This window comes from Aplosporella prunicola, assembly GCF_010093885.1.
Source record: "Aplosporella prunicola CBS 121167 unplaced genomic scaffold K452scaffold_3, whole genome shotgun sequence".
Taxonomy (NCBI): domain Eukaryota; kingdom Fungi; phylum Ascomycota; class Dothideomycetes; order Botryosphaeriales; family Aplosporellaceae; genus Aplosporella; species Aplosporella prunicola.
This window is the reverse complement of record NW_022983531.1, coordinates 775,901-801,213: the sequence shown is the minus strand read 5'-3', so window position 1 is coordinate 801,213 and position 25,313 is coordinate 775,901. Positions and strand designations below refer to the sequence as shown.

Genomic DNA, 25,313 nt, shown 5'->3' with positions numbered 1-25,313 from the left:
CGAAACATGATGGCATCATTGTCAAACAAGCGCGTTCAGTCAACTCTGCAAACCACTACTACATAAATACTTGTTGCGAAACACCACAATGAGGGCTGGCCCTTTTGTAGGCGTTCGACAATCATAGTTCTGAAGCTGACTGTTTCAACGGTTGTTAGCCACCGGAGCTTAACTACAGCGTGTGACAAGCGGACCTTAGGCTGGTGAGAGGAAGGACGTGCGCGATTGAACCATCTGGCGAAAACAGTTGCGCATAGTCGGTTGATATGCTGTCATCCCGGAAAAGCGGCTTGAAGAGCCGGCTTGAGCATCCAGTGCCTCCCAGCTACGGTTTTTGAAACTACATTTTGCTTCTGCTTGATCACCGCGCAAGCTGCGAGCACATGGTAAGTTATAAAGTCTAACTAAAACCTTTTCTGGTACTGACATCTTTGTTAGGCTTTTCGCAGGAAAAAGCGCATTCTACCTTGACACCCATTGCCACGGTTGAAGGACGATGCCATGAGAAGGCCATGTAGCGGCCTGTCCAGCTTCCGTTACCTTTACCACAAAATCTTGATTGTCCCAGGTGCGAGGAACAAACCTCCGTTCAACAAAGCGCCATACCTGAGAGTCGAGTGCAAATCCGCAATGGGCCCAAACCAACAAATAGGACTTGTCCGCGCTGTGACGACCGCCGCCTTCAACGCCCTCGACCCACATGGATCTGCGTCAAGATCGTGGAGCGAGAACAGCAATGCCATTGAAGGTGAATTGTACAATGCGCGTCGACGCGCGGCAGCGGAGGGAGCAGCTTTTGTTGCTTAAAGATGACCTGGTGATTCAAGCCGCCGACCAAACCTAGCCGGGTAATGGCGCGCACCGCCAACGGAAAGAGCAAGACGAGTCTGCTTGTCGCTATGCTGCTAAGGAAAGGAAGCAGGAATGAAGATGATCCAGCTTTCTGAGGCTCTGTTGCCTTTGACAATGGAAAACAACATGCGCGAAGCAGCAAGCTGATCAAGCATCAAGCGCTCCACGCGTCACGAAGACCAGAGCGACATGGACAAGGCCTCAATGCATACCTGACAAGGCTGACATCACAATTTCGGCATGGGAGGCAGTTGGCTCCGACGGCATTTTGATCACGCGCTCCGACGCAGGCCACAAGCCCGCTATCACTTAATCAATGTCTGCGCTCAGCCAACACTATTGGTGAGCATTTCTATCCACCTTCCCCCTTCTACAATTGTATACACATACTGACAGTATCTAAGATTTTCATTCCACCATACCGACTACATTGCCTTTCCTTGGTCAGCGTCCTGGCGGAGCAGACATGCCGCGGCCCATTGCGGCTCAAACTTCTCGATTCCATCACACCAGCGCGCCACGGTGCCGCATACCTCGTCGAGCCACGTACACCTCTTCCAGCATAGCGGCAACGAAGCTCACATACCCTTGCCTTCGCCAACTTCATGTCAGCCCGCTTCCACTCTTGGCAAGTCAAGAGCATGACAGTGACCGCTCATAGTTAGATCTGAGGCGGTACGGCGCTCTGAATGATCAGAATTATCAGGATACTCTTCTGTCTTGAAAATGCAGCATCCATGAAGCCGGTATTCGGCCTTTATCTGCTGGTACAAAGAGATGATGCGCGGTGGAAGAGGTGATTCAAATGGTGTCAATACCAGTAGGAGGCGCAGTTTGTTGGTCGGGTTCCATGGAGGCGGCACGTTTAGGTTGCGAAAGCCGTTGGTGCAGTTATATGGGCTCAGTGATGGCTAAATGGCGAAGAGGCTGGTGTAGCGAAATGATGACAGTATCGGTAGGATGCGGGAGTCGTTGTTGTAGTTGTATATATTCGAATGGCAAATTGGTTGGTGCAGTCGTATGGAGGCGGCGTGAATTGGTGTCAAAAGCAGCTTTTCTAGCCGCAGAGAGACAGAATCATGTTTCTCCGGCATGGATGAGCCAAAACAAGTAAATGCAATAGCAGCACTTGTAGCTTCACTGGCGCCTGGAACCAGCCTCCACGAGGTGCTGGGGGAAAGCCTGCAGAGCAAAACGTCCTAAACCGTACTAGGCGGCGCAGAAGGAGTAAATCTTGGCAGTCATTTCACGCCAATTGCTCGCACGCTTCCGAAGCTAGCCCGGCCTGATGCTGCCCAAATTTCTTATTGTCTGCTCTGCAGCCGCCTCAGCTTCACTCCCAAGCACTAACGCGCCCGCCTTCCTCCGACGCTCCACTCAACCCAACCCACCAATCCACCAACCAACCAACCAACCAACCAACCCAAACCAACCAAACCAAACCAACCAAACCAAACCAACCACATCCACACAAAATGCCTTACAGCACCATGAAGGCCGTCGTCGCCGCCGTCGGCACCTCCGCCGCCATCCTCGTCGTCGTCTTCGGCGTCCACAAGTACGCCATCTCCAAGGTGCAGGAGTGGCGCGCCGTGTGCCGCCAGAAGTGGATTGAGGGGCTGGACAAGGAGTACGCGGAGCGCCAGCAGCGCCCTGGTGCCACCGAGGAGTTCGAGCGCGGCCTCAAGGGCCTCAAGCACGCCACCTCCCATTTCTACATCGATCCCCTCGGCAACTGGATCCGCCGCTTGCCTCGTCAGCTGGTCCCTCCGCCCTCGGAGTAGGGCTTCATGCCCCTGCCTACGCGTCTCCGCTCTGGCGCGCTGGAGCAGATGCTTGACGAGATGGTCAAGCGAGCGCGTCGTGCTGCTCCGGCTGCTTCCCTGGCTGCACCCATGCCGCGCGAGCCCCTTCGCCGCCGTCACACGCTTTAAGGTATGATGAGAGTGCTCTCTCCTTCTCCGGCTTCGTTTTATTTCGCGCATGGGTAGCTGACTGAGATATGTAGTCGTCGCCTAAGCACTGAGGGTGGCGCCCTCTTCGGATTCAGGGTTTCTGGGGATGGATCGTGGTGGAGAGGGGATGAACGAATGGGTGGACGGCACTTTGGGCCTCCGCCTTCATATCCTTTTGGATGCTCGCCTTCTCCTGGGAGCCAATGGGGCTTCCATCGAGATGGGGACGGCAAGCCGCCTGTGGGTGAATACAACAGGCCACTTTACGGAGGCGATGTGCTTGGATTACGGGAGAGAACTGCAGAGAATGACAATCTTCTACGTGCTTGCAAATCAGTGCTATTTGATCAACGTGATTGGGTTTTGTAGAGCTACTGTAATTCTACGAATGCCCTGCCTGCAGTCTGATTTCAAGAATCTCAAGCAGAGCACTGCTAAATGTAAACTTCACTTCACGAGAAGCATCTGCACTCTGTCGTGCCCACTTATCCCAATACGGTAGCCCAACTTATCCTTCCTTCTCCAGCCGCCCACCTCTTTCAACCCAACACCAACGCGCCCTTCTACAAACCTTTCGCCAACCCAACCCAACCCAACCAACCAAACCAACCAAACCTCCTACAAACAAACAAAATGATCTCCGACACCGCCAAAGCCGTCATTAGAGTCGTCGTCGTTACTATCGTTTTCCTCCTCTTCCTCGGCATCCTCTGCTACTGCATCAGAGCTTCCTTCATCCGCCAACAGAAGCGGGAGCGGGCGCAAGAGCAGGCGCAAGAGGATCTAGAGGAGCAGGGGGTAGAGTTAGAAGAGATAGGCTTGCCGCCGCGCCCGGAATCGCTTAAACTTCCGGAGCCTACGCTCCCCTTACCGACGCTCCCCTTACCGAAGGTCCCGTGCCTTTCAGGCTACTAGCCTCACTACACCTTCTAAGGTATATTAGAGATACTTCTTCCTCTATTCTCGGCTTAAGGGCGTGATAGTAAGGAGCGAGCGCTAATAGGGATACAGTCATCGTCAATACCAGAGGATAAGGGATAGTACCCTCTTAACCTACTTATTTAGGATAGCCTGAAGCCGTGCTAGAGGGTAGAGGGAGGGAGGTTTAGGAGGAGTAGGCGAGTAAACAGGCAGACGAGAAAGGCCGCGAGGGAGAGAGAGAGAGAATAACAAAAGTTCTTACTTTACTAGACACGTTCCGATAGAAAACCGTAATGTTTCTATATAAAGCTTACTCAAACGCTGCCAGGCTTATAATCAGAGCCATACAAGTTTACTAGCTTACCGTAGCGGACATTTCGTAGTAGAGCTTTTATCAGGCATATCCGATTATACTATACTAGAACTAAAGAGACTCTCCTCACTTCAAGGATCAAGTAAACATCGATTCGTTATAGTTTCTAATTATATACGCCCGGAAAGCAAGCCAGTCAATCAATCATACATTATATTCATCAGTAAGTACAAGGAATGTAGCATAGACCATTAGAGGGCTGCAGCCTATAAGAAAATACAGGGAAAAAGGCAGTACCCAGCCGAAGCTAAATCGCTCGAAAGCAACGTCACTCCGGAGGCCTATACGTTAATCTAGCCACTTTAAAAGAACCTAAAAGATACAGAAAGTCTAGCAAGTACACGCAATAGCAGAAGGACTGAAGAAAAAAAAAAGAGGGAGAGAAAGCCGGACGGCGAGGGAGTTTATATAGACTAAGAGACGACGCTACCAGGGCGTTAAGCGAGGGAGAGAGTAAATAAATAGGACTGCCTAGTAGGCCATACGGGCCGCAGCTGAAGCTCCTCCTGCCCTCCAGCTCCGCCACCAAATTTTCCGCCTCACAAACCCAACAACAGTACAACTCCTTCTTCTCCTTCTCCGCCTACTACTACTACTACTACCACCACCGCCACCACCATGCCGTTCTCCGTCAGCGACGCCTAGTTCAAGTTCAGACAGTAGTTCGCCGACCGCCCGGAGAGAAAGTTCGAAGAGAGGCGGATAAAGGCCTTCGAGCAGAGACTCAACAAGGAGTATTAGGCGCGCCAGAACCGCATAAGCGCCATAGAGAGACTCGAGCACGCCCTCGAGAGTCGCGACTAGCAGCACCTTTTCTCCCGCCCTCAGGAGTCGGCCCAGAAGTCGGCTAAGGCCTAGGTCGACGACCTGCCCGATAGGCCGGTCCCTCCGCCCAAGGAGAAGCACCGCCGTCTTCGTTAAGGTATATCGAGTCTCTTAATCTTCTCTAGCTTCGTGTTCTTTAAGCGCGGGTAGCTAACGGAATGTAGTCAAACAGAGGACAGATAGTAGTAGTCGGGTAGGCAAGGATGAGCAGGACAGCATAGTGAGCTCCAGGAACTCGCTTTTAGGGCTCTCCGCAAGCAATCGGGCAGGCAAACAAGCAGATAGACGGGACAATTCATGAAACTTCTTGTGCTGCTACCGTCTGAACTGCGAGAGGGTCAAGCTCCGAGTAGGTTTAATGTTTGAGATTCGGTCCTTTCTTCTTCTCTTAATAGGTCCTAACTAGTATTTGGGGGTCTCCGCCGCCACTACCACCACCACTACTACTACTGCTACTACTGCTGCTGCTGCTGATCCTTCCATTGGGTACGCCCTAGCGTATATAAGGTATATGAGATCACTTCTTCTCCTTGTAACATGTTGAAGTTTGGGTAACTAACTAAAACTGTCTCTAGCGAACGAATAGACGGACGAACGAATGGACGGACGAGCGCCTACGGGCGATAAAGCAACTTCTCTTCTCTCTCCTCTGAATCTCTGATTTTGTGACTATGACGTGCCACGCACCAGCACTCTCTCGCGCTTCATCCCCGAGATCGCTCCCAGCTCAGTACCGCAACCTCAACACCACCACCCACCCATCCCACGTAAAGAGACGAGATTCTCGAAAACACTTACAGCGCGAGAACCGCCGGAGAAAAAACTACGAACGATTTGCCAAGGCATCGCGAGATATCCAAAGACGTCCCCGACCCAGCGACTTCAACGGCTCATAATGGGCAGCCAGTTGTTAACCGCAGACAATGTGCTTGTAAAATAGCATCGCAAATGTATGGAGGAGGTTTTACATACGGAAATGTCGAAAATGCTTACGATTAACAGGGTAGAAGATTACTTTGCGAGCTTGAGGTTTGGGAGTCTTGACTTGGATAGGATAGTGGTATAAGCGGGTTGGTTTTGGTCAACACCAAAGCAAGCGAAAATAAGGATTGTATATACGCGCTGCGTGCTAACAAGAGCGGCCAACAGCGCTTATAACCGCCGCCAGTATACCTACTTTTAGAAGTCAGTACTTCGAATATTACTGAAAACAAAACATGAGGTTACAATTGATAATCTGTAAATCGCAAGCAGTAGACGAAAAGGGGGGAGGGGGGAGGCCTATGTGAGTGTTTGTTGGCTAACTTGGCTGTCTGTGGAGGGGAGGTGACAGCAAGCGGTAGAGGAGTTGGCGAACGCACACTCATACGGCCCACGGGCTGTGGCGGTCAACGGCCGAAGAGAAAGGCGTGGGCAGGGGCGGGCGGCGCGGTCGCTGCCCTGCCGCTGCGCAGGAGCGCGAGGGGCGCGGATGCAGATGTGCTGGAATCTGGAAGCAGCTTAGACTGTTGCGTCGGGGGGATAGGTAGGGTACATAGGTAGGGCGGCGGCGGCTTTGTTTGCCTGGGCGGCTGCCTGCATGAGCGGCTGGCGACGAGGACACGGGACGACGGTATCAACTTGCGCGGATAATAGATTCCGTTTGCACGGAAGAGTAATCAGGCTAGCTATGCTATGTACAATTCCACTGCCAGGGCTACAGGAGCGTCAGCGCAGGCAGAACGAAAGTCAAGCAAACCCACACAAGCGGCCTACAACTTCGGCTCAATGCACGTCCACTGATCCTCGCCCACATTCCTCAAATCCATAACGACATTATCGCCCCCAAACCTGCCCTGGGTATCCTCCCAATTCCTGTCGACAGCAGTCTCGGGTCTCCAGCGCCAACTCCTTTGCATCCGGTCCTCAAGCCGGCCCTCCATAGCATCCGCAATATACCCGCCAATGACAGGGATGTGCATGAAGCCGTGGCCGCTGGCGCCCGCGCCCAGCACCAGGCTCGCGTGCTCCGGGTGCCGGCTGATGAGGAAGGCGCGGTTGGGCGTGTCGGCGCACCAGCAGATGCGCGCGAATGCAAACGGCCGCTCTGCCAGGTGCGGCATGATTTCGCGCAGGAAGGAGCGCGCGCGCGCCTCCGATGCTAGCGGGATTTGGTGCTTGGCGAAGGGGACTGAGGCTCGTGCGCCGCTGGCTGTCTCGGTCCAGTTGCAGTAGCCTGGGTGCTCGTCGCAGAGTTTGAGCTGCTTGGCGTCTTCGTCGGGCTCCATGAAGAAGCCGCTGCGAGGGGTTAGTGGTGAGGCGTGCTTGGGGAGGGGTTGCTTGTGTGTATGTGGATGGTTGAGGGGAGGAGGGAAATGGGTTGGCATACCGCTCCACGTTGAACAGCACCGGCAGATTCTTGTACAGCTTGACCTCCTCGTCCGTCATCTGGATATGCGCGAGCGTCCACGCCGTCGGCCGCAGCTGGTCCTTGAAGTCCAGCAGGCCCGGGGCGTTGGCGCCCGCGCACAGCACCGTCCGATCGGCGCGCCACTCCTTGCCGTCCTGGGTCCTCGCGCCCTTGACATCCCCCTCTTCAAAGATCAAACTCGTCACGTTGCCCTGCGCCGGACCAGTCACAAACTTGGCGCCCAGGCGCTCCGCCTCGGTCGCCGCGGCCACGAGGGCCTTGCGCGCATGCACCCACCCCGCGCCCGAGGCCTTGTGCCAACCCTTCCAGCCGGGAAAGTCGCCTGTCAGCACGCCGGCGGGCATGGTCTGGCGGAACTGGTCGGGTGTGTTCAGCTCGACGTAGCCATCCTCGGGCGTGGGCTGCTCGCGCTTCTCGAGCGCGGCGATGCTGGCCGGGTCGCTGGCGGCGACGATGTAGCCCGTCTCGTGGTAGTAGGGGGCGAAGACGTGGTCCTTTTGCCAGGCCTCGGTGGCGCGGTTCAGCAGCGTGTTGCTCACGTAGGCCTCGTCGTCCTCGGGGCCGGAGAAGGTGCCTAGAGGTTGCTTGCGGTCAACGTTGGTTTTCTGGTCGTGGCCGGAGAGCTGCGCGTCAGCGAGTCTGTGCTGTTGGGGCAAGGGGCGCACCTTGCTCTACAATCTTGTTCACGTCATTGCCGGCGGAAATGGCCGAGGGCACGGGGTACGGGTCGAGGAGGGTGATGTGCTTGTAGCCGCGGCGGGCCAGGTGCAGGGCGGTGGAGCTGCCCCAGGTGCCGGCGCCGACGATGAGGATGGACGAGGATTCGGAATTCAGGGGGGAGGCCATGATTGGAGGTCAACTGGAGTGGCTATTGCAGAAGGCATGTTGTATTTATGGTGGGTGGATGTTGGATGGGTGGATGGGTGGGGTGAGGAAGGGCCAGGTGCGGGGCTTTGTTCAAAAGCCAGTGGATCCCCCGCCGCCGCCTGGACCTTCCACTCAATCAGCACCCGCCCAACATATACATAATATCCTGATGCCGCGTCGCAAGGCCGCCGACCGGAACCAGCCGCACAAGTCCCGCTCGCGCAACGGCTGCCTCACGTGCCGCAAGAGGAAGATCCGTGGGTACCTCCCCATCTCTCGTCGCTGCACAGATCATCGCTGATCTCACAAAGGATGCGACGAGGCCCGTCCCGTCTGCTCCAACTGCAATGCCAAGGGGCTGCAGTGCCTGCGCGGCGTGACGCTGAAATGGGAGGCCGAATACGCTGGCCGCGGCATCGCCTTTGGTCGCTGTGGCGTGTGGAGCAAAAACGGCCAGCACGACGACCTGCCCAGCCTTGACTCGAGCGCCGTGCACTGGCTACCCCTGCCGGAGATCCAGCCCTACCACTTCGTCAATAGCACCGTCGACGGCTTCGAAGACTCGCTTGCCGAACAGGAAGAGTTGGGCCTCGTGCCCGCCGGGCAGTCTGCGTGCTCATCGCTCAGTTCTGCCTGCACTTCCATTCCGCCTGTTTGGTCGCCCTCGCCGCTCCTCTACTCTCCCCCAGCATTCCCCCAGTTGGAAGACTCGACGTACGCCCCGTTGCTCAACTACTACTTGGAGCGCTTGTGCCCTCTGACGACTCCGAGCCATCGAGCATCGTCTCCTTTTGCAACTCTCGTCCTTCCTTTTTCGGTTTCGGCTTCCTCCAATGCACTCAATGCCATCCTTGCCTTGGCAGCACGACATCTGTCCAAAACCAACCGCGCCTGGAAATCCGCCGCCATGCAGCTGGAAGGCAAGGTCTTGCGTACCCTCAGGAAGCGTTTGATGGCCGAACACCCCGAGAGCGTGGCTCTGGACCCAGAAGTGCCAACCATCATGATGATGCTGTGTTTGTATGAGATCATCAACAAGTGCGATGAGCGCTGGGTCATCCATCTCAAAGGCGCGCGGGATCTAATCCGCACTCGAAAGCGCCTTGTGGCCGCTGCGCCAAAGCCATCGTCTGATCTTGTCGGCTTCTCAGAGCGCTTCTTCGCCTATCAAGATGTCATTGGCCGGACCGCCTGCGGTGAGGTGCCAATATTCGGCAGCGACTATTGGGATTCCGGCGACCAAACCGCAGACGCCTGGCTCGGATGCAGCCCCGAATTGGTTTCCATCATTTGCTCCGTCACAGAACTCAGCCGCCTCAGACGCGAAGACCCCGCCGCGTCAACCAGAGCCAGCTTCGCCATCAAGGCAGAAGCTTTGGAAACCCGGCTTACAGACCTGGTCCAAACAGTGGCGGATCCGGCCGATGATCTCCTTTGCAGGTCTGCAGAGATCAAGCGCTTGGCCACCATTGTTTATCTCTACTGCGCCTTGTACGGCGCCTCGCCAACCACGCCTCTGGTCATTGTGCATGTCAGGCAAATCCTGAGACATATCGCTGGCTTCATTGAGCACGGCGTGGCGTCGGGCCTGACATGGCCGCTCTTTGTCGCCGCAGTGGAATTAGATCCGCTGCAGGACGAGCTATGGACCGACGAACGCACCCGCCGACCCGTGTATGGCCGGCGGCTCGTATTGCAGGCACTCGATCACATGGCGCAGGCGAGCATCGCCAATGTGTCGCGCACCCGAGCCGTGGTGAGCAAGGTGTGGGAAACGCGCGAGGCGCAAGAGGCGACTAGCAGCCCGCCATCGTTAGACGTTGACGGGCTGCAGAACTGCAACGACTGGGAGCGCTTCGTCGCGCCGCTTAGCGGTAATATGAGCCTTGCGTGAATAAGGTCCTGGATGATTTGTCCATGTCCTTTGACTGATTTGTCGTTGGCTTAGTTGCCTACCGAATTCGGTCTGCTATACCTGCCAAGTGCTCCTCGGTGGACATGACATGGATTGGGCGTGTGAAGAAAGTTACGGCAAGACAGGATCGGACCGAGGCCCTGATATCGCACCCGCGCCGATCCCGCCGCAATGGGAAGCGGGGTGCGCGCGCCACTTCGCCTGGACCTTCGCTCGCTACCCCGCGGCCACGACCGTCTGCAATGCAAGATGTTGATAGCTTGATGCTTGTGGCAGGAGACAGCCACGGACTATAAGTACACCTACCACTGCTGCTCGTCACGCCATGCTCGAACGACGTCGCACTCGTCGCCTGATTCGGAAGAGACTGTGGAGCAATGGCTGCTGTGGATACCCGTGAAGACGTGCCGGGCACGGAATACTTGGTCGATGGTACATGTGTATGCTGGAGACGTATGTGGATATGATGGCTGATCAGTGCTGTTGGCAGTTGGACACCACCTCGACGTCAACCACGCCGGCCACGGAAACTCTGATGTCGTGTTGATTCCGCAACCTTCGCCCTGTGCGGGAGATCCTTTGGTATGTCGTCTGGTCACTGAGTGAGTGGTGGTAGACATACGACATAGATATGCTGATCGCCGTGTTCAGAACTGGTCGCGCGTCAAGAAATACTACCAGCTGTTCCTGCTTGCCCTGTATGCCTGCGTGTTTTCGTACGGCGAGAATGGCCTCGGTTGTAAGTGCCCTGTCCGCTCGAAGTGCGAGACACAGTGACTAACTAACATTTGCTCTTGCAGCGGCTTGGACGACTGTCAGTAAAGAAACGGGCGTCAGTCTTACCAACATGAACGGCGGCAGTGCCCTCAACTACCTTCTTCTTGGCTTCGTCAACATCTTCTGGATCCCCGCCGCCATGAAAATCGGCCGCCGTCCCATCTTCTTGGCCACGACGGCAATCTGCATAGGCGCCAGCGCCTGGCAGGGCAGCTTCCACGGCACGGCGCAATGGATGCTGTCGTGTGTGCTGGGCGGCGTGGGCACAAGCGCCTACCAAGCAGTCATCCAGCTGTCCATCTTCGACATGTTCTTCGTGCACCAGCGCGGAAAGGCGCTGTCGTTCTACCTCTTCGGGCAGCAGCTGGGCTCCATGTGAGTGACACGGCGCAGCGGAATGAAGAACCAAGCTGACGTGACGCAGTCTCGGCCTCATCACCGGCGGCATCATCGCTGACGGCCCCGGCTGGCGCTGGTCGCAGTACATCGTGGCCATCATCAACGGCGGCGTGCTCGTCCTGCTGTTCCTGACCTTCGAGGAGACGACGTTCCCGCGGTTCTTGTTCTACCGCGCAGAAACGCTGCCGACGACCGTGCCTGTCGCTCCCGCAACAGCAGCAGATGACTCGCCGCTCGAGCACGACGAGGAAGACTTGGACGCAAAGAAGGGCTTCGATGCGAAGCTGAAGCTGAAGCAGTCGCGGACGTCGAACACCGAGGTCGGCGAGATCTTGCCGGACTTTCCGAAGCGGACGTGGCGCCAGCATTTGGTGCCTTGGACGTACCATCTTGAGGACAAGACGACGTACTGGCAGTACTTCCGGCGGCCGTTTTTTCTGTTTGCGTTCCCTAACGTCGTTATCGTAAGCATTTCGTCCCACCCCCACCATCATACGGGCACCACAGCCACAAGCAAGCAAGCAAGCAAGCAAGCAGCTAACCACCCCATACCCACAGTCCGGCTTCATCTTCGCCTTCGGCTGCACCGCGGGCATTGTCTCCTTCAACACCATCTCCGAGATCCTGACCGAAGCGCCCTACAACTGGAGCACAACCTCAACAGGCTTAATCTTCCTGGCCGCGCTCGTCGGGAACTTTATCGGCTGGGCGACGGGGCTTTTAAGCGACAAAATCGTGCTCGCGTGCGCTCGGCGCAACGGCGGCGTCAAGGAGCCCGAGATGCGGCTGTGGACGCTGGGGCTGAGTTTTGTTTATGCTGGTGTAGGGTATTTTTTGTATGGCTGGGGCGCGCAGAGGGGCGCGCATTGGATGGCGGTCGCGGTGGGCGTCGCCGGCATGATTGCGCATCAGGTCTCGGCGTGTGGGGTTGCGATGGCGTATGCAGTTGACTGTTTTGGGGGCGTGAGTCCTCCCACCTCTTTTCCCCCTCATCCCTCCCCTTGACCCTTTTCCCGTCCCTCTTCCTACTTAAACCCCCCTGCTAACGTACCACGCACACAGATCTCGGGCGAGCTCGTCACCGTCCTCGCCATCTGCTCCAGCTGCATCAACTTCGCCATCTCGTACAGCGTGCAGCCGCTCATCAACCGCGTCGGCTACGGCTGGGCCTTTACCTTCTTCGGGCTGTGCGTGCTCGTGTGCACGGGCGGGGCGGGCGCCGCGCTCGCCGTGTGGGGGAAGGTGTGGCGCCGGCGGGGGAGGAGGCGGTATGTGGGCTTTCTTGAGGAGAGGGGAAGGGCGGGGGCGGGGGCGTAGGTGCGTGCGTATTTGTGTGGGTGTGGTGTGTTTGGGGTTTGGAGGGGTTTGTGTGTTGTTGTGATGTGGTTTTGGGGAAGGGAGGGAAAAGGGTTCGTAGTGGTACACAACAAGCACTGTTTCCGCACCTCGACGACGGGCGCCGCTGTGCCGTGGTGGCGTAGACCAGCGGGTTTGCGCGGTGATGGCCTGCTTCGCCAGCTTGGTGCGGCTGCTGGGGGGGAGAGGGCGTGCGGTGTTTGCGTGCTTGAGGCGTGCGTGCGTGCGTGTGGTGAGCCCCCCAGGTGGCGGTTGAAATTTATATTTCGGCTTGGTACGGACCAAGCCGCAGAACAGGCAGTTGGGGACTGGATGTCTGCTTGAAGGAGAGGAAGGACTTGTGGGGTGGGAGAGGTTTTTATACCCCTCGGGTTTGGGGCTCGCGTGTCGGTTTGGGGGGCTTGGCGTGGTGGTGGTGGTTGTGGTGATGGTGGTGATGAGGGAGGAGAGCGCTCTCGATGGAGTACTTCGTAGAGGGGTGTGGAGGTTGTATTCATGGGTGGTTGTGGAGCGTCTATGCATCTGTAAGTAGAGCGGATCGCTCCCTATGAATCACTCCTTGTATAGGCGTGAGGGTGACATTCATGTCCAGATATGCCGTTAATGGGGGTACGTATGTATATCACAGCAGTACCTATCTCTGAGCGCGGTGGGTATGTACGATAAGTCCATTTGTGCATGTTCACACACCTCTATCCCTCCGTCTATGCATTCTAGATCTGGGTATCGCATTCTCAACTCCCGCGCTGCGCCGTCCCGTCATCATCATCCGATCCCATCCGTCCTGTCCGTCCTGCCCAACGCCTTGTCCGACAGCTGGACTTGCCGTGGAAATGCGCTCTTCCTGCGCACAGCATGCGCATATTGATCTGTCTGCTCGCTCGCTGCCCGCTCGCCCAGCACCCAGGCCTGCGGTCTCCGAGCCCAATGCCGCGCACGGCACTGCATCTCCATCGCGCAGCGGCGCCATCGACACGCGAACGCCCCCAGTCGAGCAAGCGCGCAAGCAGCGGCCGGGCGGCCAAACCGTCCAAAACGGCCCCCTTGAGCAAGCAAGCAGACAGGCAAGCCCAACCCATCCCATCCCAACCCGACTCCTCCCAAGCAAGCAGCCCCCCGCCCCCACGCCGCTCACCCCAAGCTAACACCGCCCTCACTGACCATGACACCATCGCCGGCCCCCTCGCCCTCCAACGCCTTCATCACCGCCTCCACGTTGCCGTACCCACTGACGCCCCCGCCCGTGACACCGCCACTCATGCCCCCACTCCCAACAACGCTACTGCTACCCTTGCCGGCCCCCGAGCTACTCGAGTGTACCTGGCCCACGGTGCTGGCGTGCGCGTCGGCCAGCCCCGCCAGCCCGCCCTCCTGCAACGCCTCCGACATCTTCTTGCGCTCCTGCTCCTGCGTCCGCGTCATGTACGAGCTGTAGTTGAGGGTTGACAGGATGCTGGCGGCGACGATGACGATGGCCGTCACGGCGCGGCGCGTGATGGTCCAGCGGAGACCTTCAACTTCGGAGCGCGCGTCCGAGTTCAGCGCGACTGTGATCTTGTAGTTGAGTTCTTGGATCTGGGAGGAGGGTTAGCTTGCGAGTGGGAGAGGAGGGAAGGGGAGGGGGAAACGTACCTTGCTCTCCATGGCGCGCTGCTCCATGCGCACCGTCATCTTGCGGTCGTCAAACATGCCCTTTAGCTCCTCCTTCATATTACTGCAGTCCTGATCCAGGCGCTGCGTCAAAATATCCACCTCATGCTGCAGCTGATTGCGTTGCGTGCTCATGCGTTCATTCTCCGCCTTACGGTTATTCTCCACTTCGGTCTGCAGCTCGCTGCATGCGGCGCGGAACAAGTACGTCTCGTTCTCGACGTCCGACTTGCCGACCAGCCCGTCGCGCGCCACGTCCAGGTTGTCCCCTAGTATGCCCCGTATGGCTTTCATGACGCTGACGCTCTGCCGCGCGCTGAAACCACTGCCCTCCAGCTGCTTGACTAGCGACCACGTGTCGAAGTGGTGCACGTACGGCGGCGTCGTCAGGTGCGGCGGCCGCCCCGTCGGCGCCGGCATCCGCAGCACCTCCTCCAGCGGGTTGGACTCGCTCTGCTGCAGCCGCTGCAGCTTCGCGCGCTGCCGCATCTCCGCCGACGCGCCGTTCGTGCCGCCCTCCAGCTCGAATATCGTCGGTGACGCCTTGGGCGGCCCATCCGCTTCCACTGCGGCTCCGCCTGCCCCTCCCATACCCGCATTTCCTGCCTCTGCGCCTGCGTTCCCGGCCGCGCTCGCCGCCGCCGCCGCCGCAGCAGCCACGGCGCTCGCGTCTTCCCGCTGCGCCTCCTTCTTGTCCATCTCCTCCTTGAGCTCCTTCTCCCTTTCCCGCTCCTGTTTCAGCTCTTTCGCGGCCTGCGCCTCAACCTCGGCATCCCCCTCTTCCTCCCCCTCGCCCTGGCTATAGCGTCCCGGCAGCGGCTCGTTCGCCGTGCCATACCGCCCCTGCGGTCGTGCGTCGAGGACACAGCGCGGCGCAGTGCCAAAGGCTGCTGCTGGTGCGCTGGTGAGATTGTGCGGGGCGGCGGTGGAGGTGTGTTGCGGCGCCGAAACGCCGGGGAGGCATTGGCGGCGCGGGCTCAAGCCGCTAGCACCAGTGCCGACAGAGACGCCAGATGAAATCGCGGCGGAGGTGGATGCATATCGTCCTGAGCGGGCGAGGAGCAGAAGATGCGGTGGGGAGCGGAGGAGGGGGAGACGGAGACGCGGCGGGGGCATTTACGGCGGGAGTGGAGTGTTTGTATCGTAATGTCGTGTCTGGATCGTGCCGGTCGTTGCGGCAGATGAAGGTATGCAATGCGCGCGTCGCTAAGAGCGATAGAGACAGTAGTGGAAAGATTTGAAGGTGCGGGCGTGGCGGGGGAGGAGCAGTCGAGGATGATGATGAGCCGCGGGCGGGAGATGGCTCGGTGCGATGTCGGCCTGTGCGCCGTCAGGGGCCGATGGAAGCCGCGATTGCATAACCTGCATAACTTCATATATACATACGATACATACATACACAAACATACAACACACACCTTTTCTCTCCTCACCACTGCCCCTCTCACCCCCTCATCAAACCCACCCAAACACCTCCGCATTGGACAAGAAGCCCCACCACGTGCCCGCCACGCCCACCAGCACCACCACCAGGTCCGCGAGCAGCAGCACGCACCCGGCCATCATGAAGCGCGGGCAGAAGACGCGGTAGAGCATGAGGTGTCTGCGGAGGTGCGCGGCCCACAGCGCCGTGGCCGCGCCCACCAGCGCATACGCCGCCGCGTGCGTTGCCGCCGCCCGTGCTACTGCGCCCAGCATCCCCGCCCGCTTCGGCGGCTGCTTCCACAGCGCTATCGCCGGCACCGCCGCTGCCGCCACCACCTGCGCCCCGAACGTGTTCAGCACCACCAGCACCGGCGACAGTGGGTAATGCACGCTCTTCAGCGGGATGAAGGCCGCTTCCCACTGGATGCTCGCCAGTGTCGCCTGGTGCCCCGTCTTGAAGAAGTGGAACGACCCCAGCAGCATCAGCGTCACGGGCCCGATCGCGCTGGAGTTCAGCCTGTTTGCGTCGATCATCTCGAGCAGCGCTAGGATCTGGAGCACCAGGACGGCAATCACCCCGCTGCCCATTGGCTTCTGCAGGCAGATCACCACTCCCGCCCACACCGTCATCAGCAGCGCGTACCGCGATCCGTGGAGATTGGCATACCCCAGGATCGCGATACTCTGCTTGCCGCCCTGCGATACGATCGTCGGGTCGTCGACGTCCGTCGCCTTTGCTTCCCGCGTCTCGATCTTCAGCAGCGGCGAGCACCACGCGTACGCGACATATCCCGCGCCTGCAGCAATGCCGAGCGCTACGCGCGAAAAGACGACGCGGATGCTCTTCTGCGTCTTCTTGGGCAGGTCAAAGTAATCCATGTCGTCGGCCGCTTCAAGCGTCCAAAAGACCGCCGCTAGCAGCAGGCCCATGCGGAATGCAAAGCCAATCCAAAACTGTGCCACGCCCTGGTAGTTGCGAGTGCGCTTCAAGAAAAACTTGACGCCTTCCGGCAGACCAAGGGCGACAACGTAGGGAATGGCGACCTGCCAGACGGCGCTTGTCGACGAGGTCGACGACGCATAGTATGTCGGCTTGCAGTAAGGCATCTGCTCGTCCCTGCAAAGACGGGAGAAGGAAGCCAGACGGGTAAGCATGACAAAGGCAATTGAGTGAAGGCAGCCAAGGGTGCGGTCTGCCTCCACCTCCTGCCGCAGGGACGAGATGAAGAAGAGGACGCCCAGCGTGGTCAGGAAAAACAGCAGAATCTCGTCCTCCCAAATGGTAAAGGAGTTGGACGCGAATCCAATGGACAGCAAAAGCGGGAAAAGGACACTAATCCCGCCCCAGAAAGACCGCGGAAGAGGCGAGGAAACCCTGATCCTGGCGGCCAGAAAAGCGGAGCTTATTCCCAGGATAATGCCTACAGCCGCACCGAAAATGGCGGAGTGCTGCATCTCAAAGGCGGGGACGAAGTTGCTAACCGCGGCTCCACTTCCGGCGCCAGCAACGAGGCCAGTGAATCCCCTGAAAAGTAGGACGGGCGTGAGGTCGGTGTGATCACCAGTTATACCGCGCGCGTAAACCACCAGGATGATAAGCGAGCAGACGAGCACACCAATTCCTTGGTACATGCTGACAACGTGGAACTGGGCCCAGAGACTGCGGCAGAAAGCCAGTGTCATCTCCTGGTAACTCGAGTAGTCCTCGTAAGCCTGCTTCCACTGACTCTGGCTTGGCTTTCTCGACTGCGTTAGCTGCCCCCATGTTTCGCCAGCAGTGCTCCAGCGCGTCAGAGGCGGCGAAACCTCCTGCTCCCCAAGCCCACGTGCAACCGCGTACTCGTGCTGGTAGCGGTGAACCTGAGATGCCGCCAACCTGTTGACGAGAGCGAGGTTCTTGTAGTCGTTTCCGCTACGGCCAATGAAGGCCTCCTCGATGGGCTTACCAAGGTTGTTGAAAGGAATGGGAAGACCAAGCAGAAGAGAAAGGGTAGGAACAAGATCGATCTGCTGAACGGGCCTTTCCTTCGCCGTTGCCGGCGGCGTGACGTAGTCTGATGAGCTCCGACCAAAGACACCCTTCTTAGAGTACATCCAGAGAGCCGCCTCGACTTCGTCGTCAGATTCACCGCCGTGATCACCTTTGGCATCCATTCCGTGATCACCCATGACGACCAGAAGCGTGTCATCGTCAATGCGTTCGATGATGCGGCGGACAATGTCATCCATCTGTTGAAGCTTGGCCGTCATGGCCGAGTGGTCCGGCCCATAGCGATGGCCAGCATGATCGACACCCAGATAGTGACCGATGAGAACGTCCCATTTCTTAGCGCTTGCAGGCTGCAACAAAGGGAAGAGATGCTCCGTGACACCGTTGTCCAATGTGTGCAAATCCCAGACGTTGAACGAGTCGTACGGCTTCGTCAACTCCGGGTCAAAGTATTCAGGGAACAACGAGTGCCAGGTGTCATCGCCGAGATGAACGACGTTCTTGCTGGCATTCTTCAGTTGCGCAATGAGGTTGTCCTCCTCAATTGTCATGCCCGCAAAGTTGGAACCCGCATCGATGAAGGTCGGCAGGGTGCCGGTTGTCAAACCCTTCAGCCGTTGCAGCGTCGTCGTAGGCGGGTCGGCAATGAAGGGCAGGAGAAAGGCATTGTTTGGCTGGCGTGTGGCCGTCTCGTGGAGCACAGGAATCGAGTTGTGGAAATGATGCGGCGCTCCGTCGGCCTCGGTGGGCTGGAAGGGGACGGTGAAGTCGTAGCGGAGGGCATCGACGATGATGACAACGGCCTTGTTGAAGCTCTTGGGGTGCCAACAGCCAGTGTCGCGCGAGCCGGCGATGTACGAACCGTACAAATCAGTTGGGGGCGCAGCACACTCGGATTTGTGGTCGAGGACCAGGCGCGTCAGGAGGAAGCCGCTGGTGAAGAGGTACAGGCCCAGACCGTGGAGCGCACTGCAAGAGTCATCAGCCAATGCCCCGCGGGGAAGACGCCCAAGGAAGTCTCACAAGATTAGAAGGAAGAAGACGACAAGCAGGCTGTGCGATGACTTGAACCTCAGCTCGCGCTGCTTGTTGGCGATTTTGGCGGCTTCGGCAGTGATGTGAGAGCTGCGCGCGCTCTGTGCCTCGTCGCTTGCCTGCTTGGACTTGCCCTTGGCGACGGCAAACTGGCCATCGTGCTCAGACTTCGCCTCGTTCATCGTGACCGCGATGGAAGCATAGGCAGGTGTGCGGGCAATGTGGGAGGGCCGAGGAAGCTTAGGGCGCGGAGAGACTAAATGACGCTTCGGCCAAAAATCGGGCAAGGAGCACCTCGGGCCCTCTGCATCGAAGCTTACAATAATTCTGCCTCGTCCACGCTCGCGGTTCCGCGTCACAGCTCGCCCCGGACCCGCCGCGGGCCGGAGCAGAGGTTGCAGGTTGGCATCATGCATTACAGAATAGAATTTACAAAGAGCCGGGGCGGCTATAGCCCCCCGAAGCAGGCCTCCCTCATAGGGGGGAAGCAGCGAAATTACCGCGCATTGAGTGGTATCCCAACAACGAAGAAGACTGCCGCAGAATGTACAGAAGGGGCTAAGCCTTCGCTCGGAGCACCCTTCGGCGGCCGTCGGCGGATCGAGCGGTCGCGGAGGGGCTTTTCAACAAAAAAAGGACAAAAATTGGCGTTGGAAAAACACAGATTGCCGGGGAATCTGTACAAAGCCGTCATACTAAAAAAGACAATAACAACCGGGATCGTAGCCAAAGGCGTGGTGGAAATGGGGGTGTCTCAGGGAGGTGGAGTTGCGATTGCGGGTGCTGTTGCTGGATTTAGGGTACATTGGTAGCCTGCAAAGCGGCGGCAGAGATCTTGTCGATTGCTTAGGGAGAGTACTCGTTCTTCTCCTTCAGTCCGCCAATGCGCTCCAGATCGAGGGACTGGAAGCGGTCGGTCGCGTCCTTCTGGTAAGGCGGCAGCTGTTCCTCGTGCAGCGGCTCCAGCCCAACGCTGTGCTCGCCGACACGCACCACAACGACCCGACCAGACTGTTTATTTCCCTTGTCGTCAACCTCTTCCGGAAACGTGATGCGGATTTCCGGGACGGGGCTGCTGGGCGTCTGGGGCTCGTTCGAGACCTTTTCGTCGCCGTAGACGAACACAGATGGGTTGCCGGCCGAGTAGGCGGGGGCGGCGGCGATGGTCAGGCTGCGGTGATGCGACGACATGCGGGAAGAGACGGGGCGCTCGGTTTCGTTGTACATGGGCAGTTCGGGAGTCTTGGCTTTCTTCGCGTTGCGAGCCTTGCGCATGAAGATCAGCGCGACAACAGCCATGAGGGCAATGACGACAAGGACCAGCAGGGCGATGAGAAGGTCGACCATCAAGGGAGTCAGGGCGGCGTCATCGGCGGAGTCGGAGGCAGAGGCATCGCGGCGGACGAGCGAGAGAACGGAAGGCATGGTGAAACGAGCGGCGGCAAGATGTTTTGGCTTGTCGGGGAGTTCTCCAATTGGTATGCACGACTGCAGAGCGAGAAGCTGCAGCACGTTAGCAGTGCACGCGTCGCACGTGCGTGTTTACTCTCGGGCGGTGGAGAGAGGAATGCGGAACGTACGGTCGCAAGGAGTCGGGCGTGATTTTGGGGAAAGGAACGTAGCGCAGCGCAACCAGCTGAATGAGTGAAGCCGATTGCTTGCGGGCCCGGAGGGAAGGAGCGGCGGGAGGGAAAGAAGTTTTTTTGGTTCGGGTTGGACTTGGCGGAGTGGGGAGAACTGGAGAAGAAGACGGAGGAGAAGAAGGAGAGCGTGACGGGGGAGCGGTGGAGGCCTTTGGCCGTTGCGAGGGCTAGCGCGGCCAGCGGAGATTGCACTTCTGATCTTCACCCAACCAAGATCGGCCTTAGGCGCCTGCGACGACGAGGATCACGGCGAGCTTGGCCTTCTATATTCGGCCAAGGGGGGGAGGGGCCAGGCGCGTATTCTGCGTGTTGTGTGTTGTGCTCTGGCGTGCCAAATTCTCCTGAGGCGGTCCGTTACGGTTGTGTGTTAAGCTTAAGTTGGGGGCCCGGATCTCACATGGGGGTTTCCGGTAGATTGATTTGAGGATTGGCTTGTTTGATGAGTGGATGGGTGCATGATGATGATGATGATGGTGTTGAGGGCGCTGGCTCTTGGTACATAGGTAGCAAATACAATACTGCCTAGATCTCAGTCCCCACCCCGCGTTCGTGCGCGTCATGATCCATGTTGCCGACCATGGATCGTGATGATTTGGATGATGAATGAGTGCGACTGCGGTGCGACGAGCTACATAAGAGGGCTGCGACGCGGCAGTTTCATCGCGCTGTAACTACCATCGTCCCCTTATTTATCTTCGGCCCCAATCGACTCGCCTCGCGCCAAGCAGCGCCGACCACGTCTTGGAGGCTCTGCCCGGGGCATGCTAGTGGATCGTCCCGCAACGTCCCATTTTTAGCACGACACCGTCGCCAAATCTCCAGCCGCTAGCCCTCGGATCGCCTGGCCTTGCGCCCTCAACACCACCGGCCCGCGTCGTCGCTGCGCCCTTCTCTGTCCTCCCTGCGCCCAGCTTCTCAGCGTTGCCCTCGCCACGACGCACCCGCATTCCTCGCATGCCCACCCCTTGCGTCTCCACCCACCCGCGACACCCCCAGAGCCTTCTTGGACCTACTGATGCTGTCCCTGCCCGGCGCGCGAGGATTCCGCTTCGAGCTTAGCATGCGCAGTGGTTGACACACGCACAAAGCCCTCTCTGTAATTACGCCCTGCCCAAGGGGTGCGGGCCATATCAACGTCGCCGTTTCCGCTGCCTCTGCCTCTGTTCTTCACCTCCTGCCAAGCTCCTTGTACATGCACTGTCAATTTCCCGCGTATCCCGCCTACAAAGGTCCGTCATGTCGCCCGCTCGTTTGCTCGCCGGGCCCCGTGCTGACGCCTGGTGTACCTCAGCTCCCGCTCCGCATACATAATCCCGTACATTCTCGCCCGAGCCCTCCAAAGCCTTTCGTTTTCCCTGCCTGTCCATGATGGTATCGGGCCTCGTCACCCGCCAGACGTCCAACAAGGTGCGTGTCGCCGCCGAGCCCAAGCCGAGCCCTGCTTGCTGACGTCCTGACTCCAGGCCATGTCCACGCTGCGCGACTACGCCGGCGTCAAGTCGCCCGACGACGAACGCGCCCCCGGCGCCTCGTCGCTCGCCCAAAGTTACACAAACGGCAAAGGCTGGAGGGGAAGCATCTGGGGCAACGGCACCCTGAACTCCACCTTCAACTCTACCGCGCGGGAAACGCCACGGACTGGTGAGAAACTCGCTGCCTTGGGCGCCGATGCATATCGCTCACATCCCGCTCCAGACACCAGAGGCTACCGCCACTCCGTTTCCCAGGAAATTGAGGGCAAGACGGGCTCCGGCTCCCTCGTAGCCTCGTCTGAATCTGACCATTGGAGTAACCAAAGAACGCCTTGGAACGTCACCGAGCCCGCTCAGCCCATTTCTCAACGAAGAGCTTCCAGTGTGTCGCCTGTCAGCCAAGTACAACCTTCGCAAGCATATGTTGACACTGCCCAAGGCGCTTCCCAGCGCTATTCTGTCTCCAGAGGCCCGATAATCGGACAAAGCCTTGCCAAATCGGGGCCCAATGCGATCCTCGACCCCACATCCGGAGCTTTCGTGACGCGGCAACGGCCAGACGACGGCTATGGCGACATCAATCGGTTGATGGATTACCAACCGCACCAGCGATCGACAGACTCGGCTATGAGACCCTGGACCGACGCTCAACACCTTCACTCTCCCACCGAAGACCGCCGCAGCGTGGCGAATTCCGAATATTTTTCCAGCTCCAGTGCAGCACCATCCCGCAGTGGTAGCCTGCCTCCTTCACGACATGGTTCAGATCCAGTTCAGTACCCGCAACCCAATGAGACGTTCGCCCGGTTCTCGCAACCGGTCCAGGCAGCAACAGGGGTCGGTAGTCGCGGGCACACGGCATCGATTTCGGCGCAGGGTGATGGTCGCTTTCAAGAGCGTAGCGATTCATTCCAAGGTGAAGTTATTTCACCGTTCGGCAGGATGGCGCTCGACAATAAGGGCTCAGATCAAACCATGATGATTCACAGAAACTCTCTTAGTTCTGCTGGCCAGTATTCCCAAGTCTCTCACTCTGCCTATCCTCGTCAAGTATTAGGAGACATACCGCAGAACATTGCCAGTTCTGAGGACATTGGGGCTAGCTCATTTACCCCAGAGGGTTATCCCACCCAATTCCCAGACCAGAATGCGGCCTTTCGCAACTTCCAGTTCGCCAACAGGGGGGCGTTGACGCCCAATGCGGATTTCCGTTCGAGTCCATACTATTCCACTGCAGGGACGCCTCCCGCGTTCGATCATCTTTATCCATCGCGGAATGATCAGAACGCTCGTGCGCAGCCGAACGGCCATTCGGCCCTCTTAGACCGCAAGCTGAGAAACGTTCAGCAAGAGCAACAAGCTTTCATTCATCCTGGTTACCAACAAATGCTCGCGGCGCAGTTTCGCGACTTCAGTTCGTATCCCTATGGCATGCATCTTGGCACTATGGCGCCTGGATTCCCTATGCATATGCCTGCCGGCATGGTGCCCACTCTCGAAGTCCCCAAGGGTCCCAGGGACCAAGACAGCGGTCAAGGTCTGAGGAGCGCAATGCTCGATGAGTTCAAACACAACGGCAGAAGCAAACGGTATGAGCTGAAGGTAAGATCAGATCTCAAGCCCTCTATACTGCAGTAAGAAGCTAACTAGTTACAGGACATTTACGATCACATCTGTGAGTTTAGCGGTGACCAGCATGGCTCCCGGTTCATTCAACAGAAGCTCGAGACTGCCAACAGTGACGAGAAGGAGAGAGTGTTCAAGGAGATCCAGCCGAATGCGATGCAGCTCATGACGGACGTCTTCGGCAACTATGTCATCCAAAAGTTTTTCGAGCATGGCGACCAGAATCAGAAGAAGATTCTAGCAAACCGCATGAAGGGTCAAGTTTTGAGCCTTTCGCTGCAGATGTACGGATGCAGAGTGGTACAAAAGGTCAGTTAATTGCAGCTACTCATGGAGTCTATAACTAACTATATCAGGCACTTGAACATGTTCTGGTCGATCAACAGGCATCCATGGTCAAGGAACTCGAGAAGAACGTCCTTCGCTGCGTCAAAGACCAGAACGGCAATCACGTCATTCAAAAGGCCATAGAACGTGTGCCAGCAGAGCACATTCAATTCATCATCGATGACTTTACCGGCCATGTATCGTCACTTTCCGTCCACGGTTACGGCTGTCGTGTCATTCAGCGCATGCTCGAGCATTGCGAAGACGATGCACGCCGCGCCATCCTCACAGAGCTGCACGCGTGCGCCTCCACCCTTGTCTCAGACCAGTACGGCAACTACGTCACGCAGCACATCATCGAGCATGGCGATGAAGATGATCGCACCAAGATCATCGACTATGTCACGAGCCAGGTACTCAATTTTGCCAAGCACAAGTTCGCCAGCAACGTAGTCGAGAAATGCTTGGTATTCGGCACGGACCAGCAGAGGCACGACATTATGATGATCATTTGCCGAAGACCTGAACGGGGTGAGAGCGCCTTGATGTCGCTGATAAAGGATGGATACGGCAACTACGTCGTCCGTAAGTTTTTCTATAGCTCCTAATACGGTCAAGGTTGATTTGCTCACTCGAGTTTACAGAAAAATTACTGGACACGCTCAACTCGCAAGATTATGCCATATTCATGGGGTCCCTGTGCCCAGAAATGGCCAGTGCGAAGCGCGTCCTCACTGGGAACAAGCAGATCCAAGCACTCGAGAAGAAGATGCACCGATTCGGCAAGCACGACAGCATGGTGCCGGATGTTGCGCAGCGCAACAGCCTTAGCCCGACATCACGCTCGGCCGAGGTCTCGCTATCGGGCGCCGAGTAGATTGGCCTCAGGCCAGAAACACATTAGCATACGGGCCGCGCCCAATGCATAGCAGCAGCACACACATGCGCGCACACCTATTGGAAGCGCCACATATGCACACAAAACAACGACGAGTACGATCTCGGTAACGGCTTTTTCACGACACACTTCGGAAGTCGGCGTCCCTGCCAGCATACCCTCACACTCACTGCCAGAAAAACAAATTTGTCTCATATTGCGTGCTTAGTGGCTTTTATGAAGGCGTTTAATAGGGTCGACAAAGACAGACTCATACACACACGCATGTACGGTACACATCCCGATGCGGCGTGTGAAACGCGCTGGATTCGCGAAAATGACGAGGGCGTGGAATGAGAGAGATAACCAGGACGCTACGGACGTTCGTTTCAGACGATACCCCATGAGGAGGGATGTGGACATTTCTTTTATTGTTTCCTTTTTCACTTTTCGGGCCCGGCGATTCTTGTGGTTTGTTCTGGTTTGTTTTCATTCTTGTCCTGTCTTGTTGTTATTTCTCGGCGGGGGGATGGAGGAGGTTCCGTGGGTACGGTTGTTGGTTCACCACGACCACCCGAACCCATCCATATCCAGGTGTTGTCTTGTTATCGCGGTCCC

The 25,313-nt window shown here is 57.7% G+C and overlaps 8 protein-coding genes across 8 annotated transcripts; 3 read left to right on the top strand and 5 right to left on the bottom strand.

The window, feature by feature from the left end:
- Positions 1 to 1,987: 1,987 nt before the first annotated feature.
- Positions 1,988 to 2,636, bottom strand: K452DRAFT_340763 (uncharacterized protein). The gene has a single exon (XM_033545347.1). The coding sequence runs from the start codon at positions 2,562 to 2,564 to the stop codon at positions 2,199 to 2,201; it is 366 nt and encodes a 121-aa protein (XP_033401872.1). The 5' UTR covers positions 2,565 to 2,636; the 3' UTR covers positions 1,988 to 2,198.
- A 4,041-nt stretch (positions 2,637 to 6,677) lies between these two features.
- On the bottom strand, positions 6,678 to 8,182 carry K452DRAFT_294763 (uncharacterized protein; the record flags this gene model as incomplete). The annotated part of the gene is made up of 3 exons (XM_033541740.1): positions 6,678 to 7,203; positions 7,295 to 7,959; positions 8,012 to 8,182. 3 exons carry the CDS (start codon positions 8,180 to 8,182, stop codon positions 6,678 to 6,680), a joined length of 1,362 nt encoding a protein of 453 aa, XP_033401871.1.
- Positions 8,183 to 8,372: 190 nt separating this feature from the next.
- Positions 8,373 to 10,097, top strand: K452DRAFT_324188 (uncharacterized protein; the record flags this gene model as incomplete). The annotated part of the gene is made up of 2 exons (XM_033544685.1): positions 8,373 to 8,460; positions 8,515 to 10,097. 2 exons carry the CDS (start codon positions 8,373 to 8,375, stop codon positions 10,095 to 10,097), a joined length of 1,671 nt encoding a protein of 556 aa, XP_033401870.1.
- Positions 10,098 to 10,296: 199 nt separating this feature from the next.
- On the top strand, positions 10,297 to 12,844 carry K452DRAFT_106756 (uncharacterized protein). Its single transcript, XM_033534971.1, has 7 exons — positions 10,297 to 10,550; positions 10,609 to 10,700; positions 10,770 to 10,857; positions 10,919 to 11,270; positions 11,320 to 11,758; positions 11,853 to 12,257; positions 12,357 to 12,844. The coding sequence occupies exons 1-7, from the start codon at positions 10,496 to 10,498 to the stop codon at positions 12,609 to 12,611; spliced, it is 1,686 nt and encodes a 561-aa protein (XP_033401869.1). The 5' UTR covers positions 10,297 to 10,495; the 3' UTR covers positions 12,612 to 12,844.
- A 937-nt stretch (positions 12,845 to 13,781) lies between these two features.
- Positions 13,782 to 14,720, bottom strand: K452DRAFT_324186 (uncharacterized protein; the record flags this gene model as incomplete). The annotated part of the gene is made up of 2 exons (XM_033544684.1): positions 13,782 to 14,225; positions 14,283 to 14,720. The coding sequence occupies 2 exons, from the start codon at positions 14,718 to 14,720 to the stop codon at positions 13,782 to 13,784; spliced, it is 882 nt and encodes a 293-aa protein (XP_033401868.1).
- Positions 14,721 to 15,643: 923 nt separating this feature from the next.
- K452DRAFT_242762 (uncharacterized protein) lies at positions 15,644 to 18,971 on the bottom strand. The gene is made up of 2 exons (XM_033537883.1): positions 18,739 to 18,971; positions 15,644 to 18,684 (listed from the first exon to the last, which is right to left on the bottom strand). Exons 1-2 carry the CDS (start codon positions 18,930 to 18,932, stop codon positions 15,756 to 15,758), a joined length of 3,123 nt encoding a protein of 1,040 aa, XP_033401867.1. The 5' UTR covers positions 18,933 to 18,971; the 3' UTR covers positions 15,644 to 15,755.
- Positions 18,972 to 19,511: 540 nt separating this feature from the next.
- K452DRAFT_283446 (uncharacterized protein) lies at positions 19,512 to 20,448 on the bottom strand. Its single transcript, XM_033539774.1, has 2 exons — positions 20,331 to 20,448; positions 19,512 to 20,253 (listed from the first exon to the last, which is right to left on the bottom strand). The coding sequence occupies exon 2, from the start codon at positions 20,173 to 20,175 to the stop codon at positions 19,597 to 19,599; it is 579 nt and encodes a 192-aa protein (XP_033401866.1). The 5' UTR covers positions 20,176 to 20,253; positions 20,331 to 20,448; the 3' UTR covers positions 19,512 to 19,596.
- A 1,313-nt stretch (positions 20,449 to 21,761) lies between these two features.
- On the top strand, positions 21,762 to 24,695 carry K452DRAFT_294757 (uncharacterized protein; the record flags this gene model as incomplete). Its single annotated transcript, XM_033541739.1, has 6 exons — positions 21,762 to 21,800; positions 21,857 to 22,034; positions 22,089 to 23,467; positions 23,522 to 23,800; positions 23,848 to 24,403; positions 24,463 to 24,695. 6 exons carry the CDS (start codon positions 21,762 to 21,764, stop codon positions 24,693 to 24,695), a joined length of 2,664 nt encoding a protein of 887 aa, XP_033401865.1.
- Positions 24,696 to 25,313: the final 618 nt, after the last annotated feature.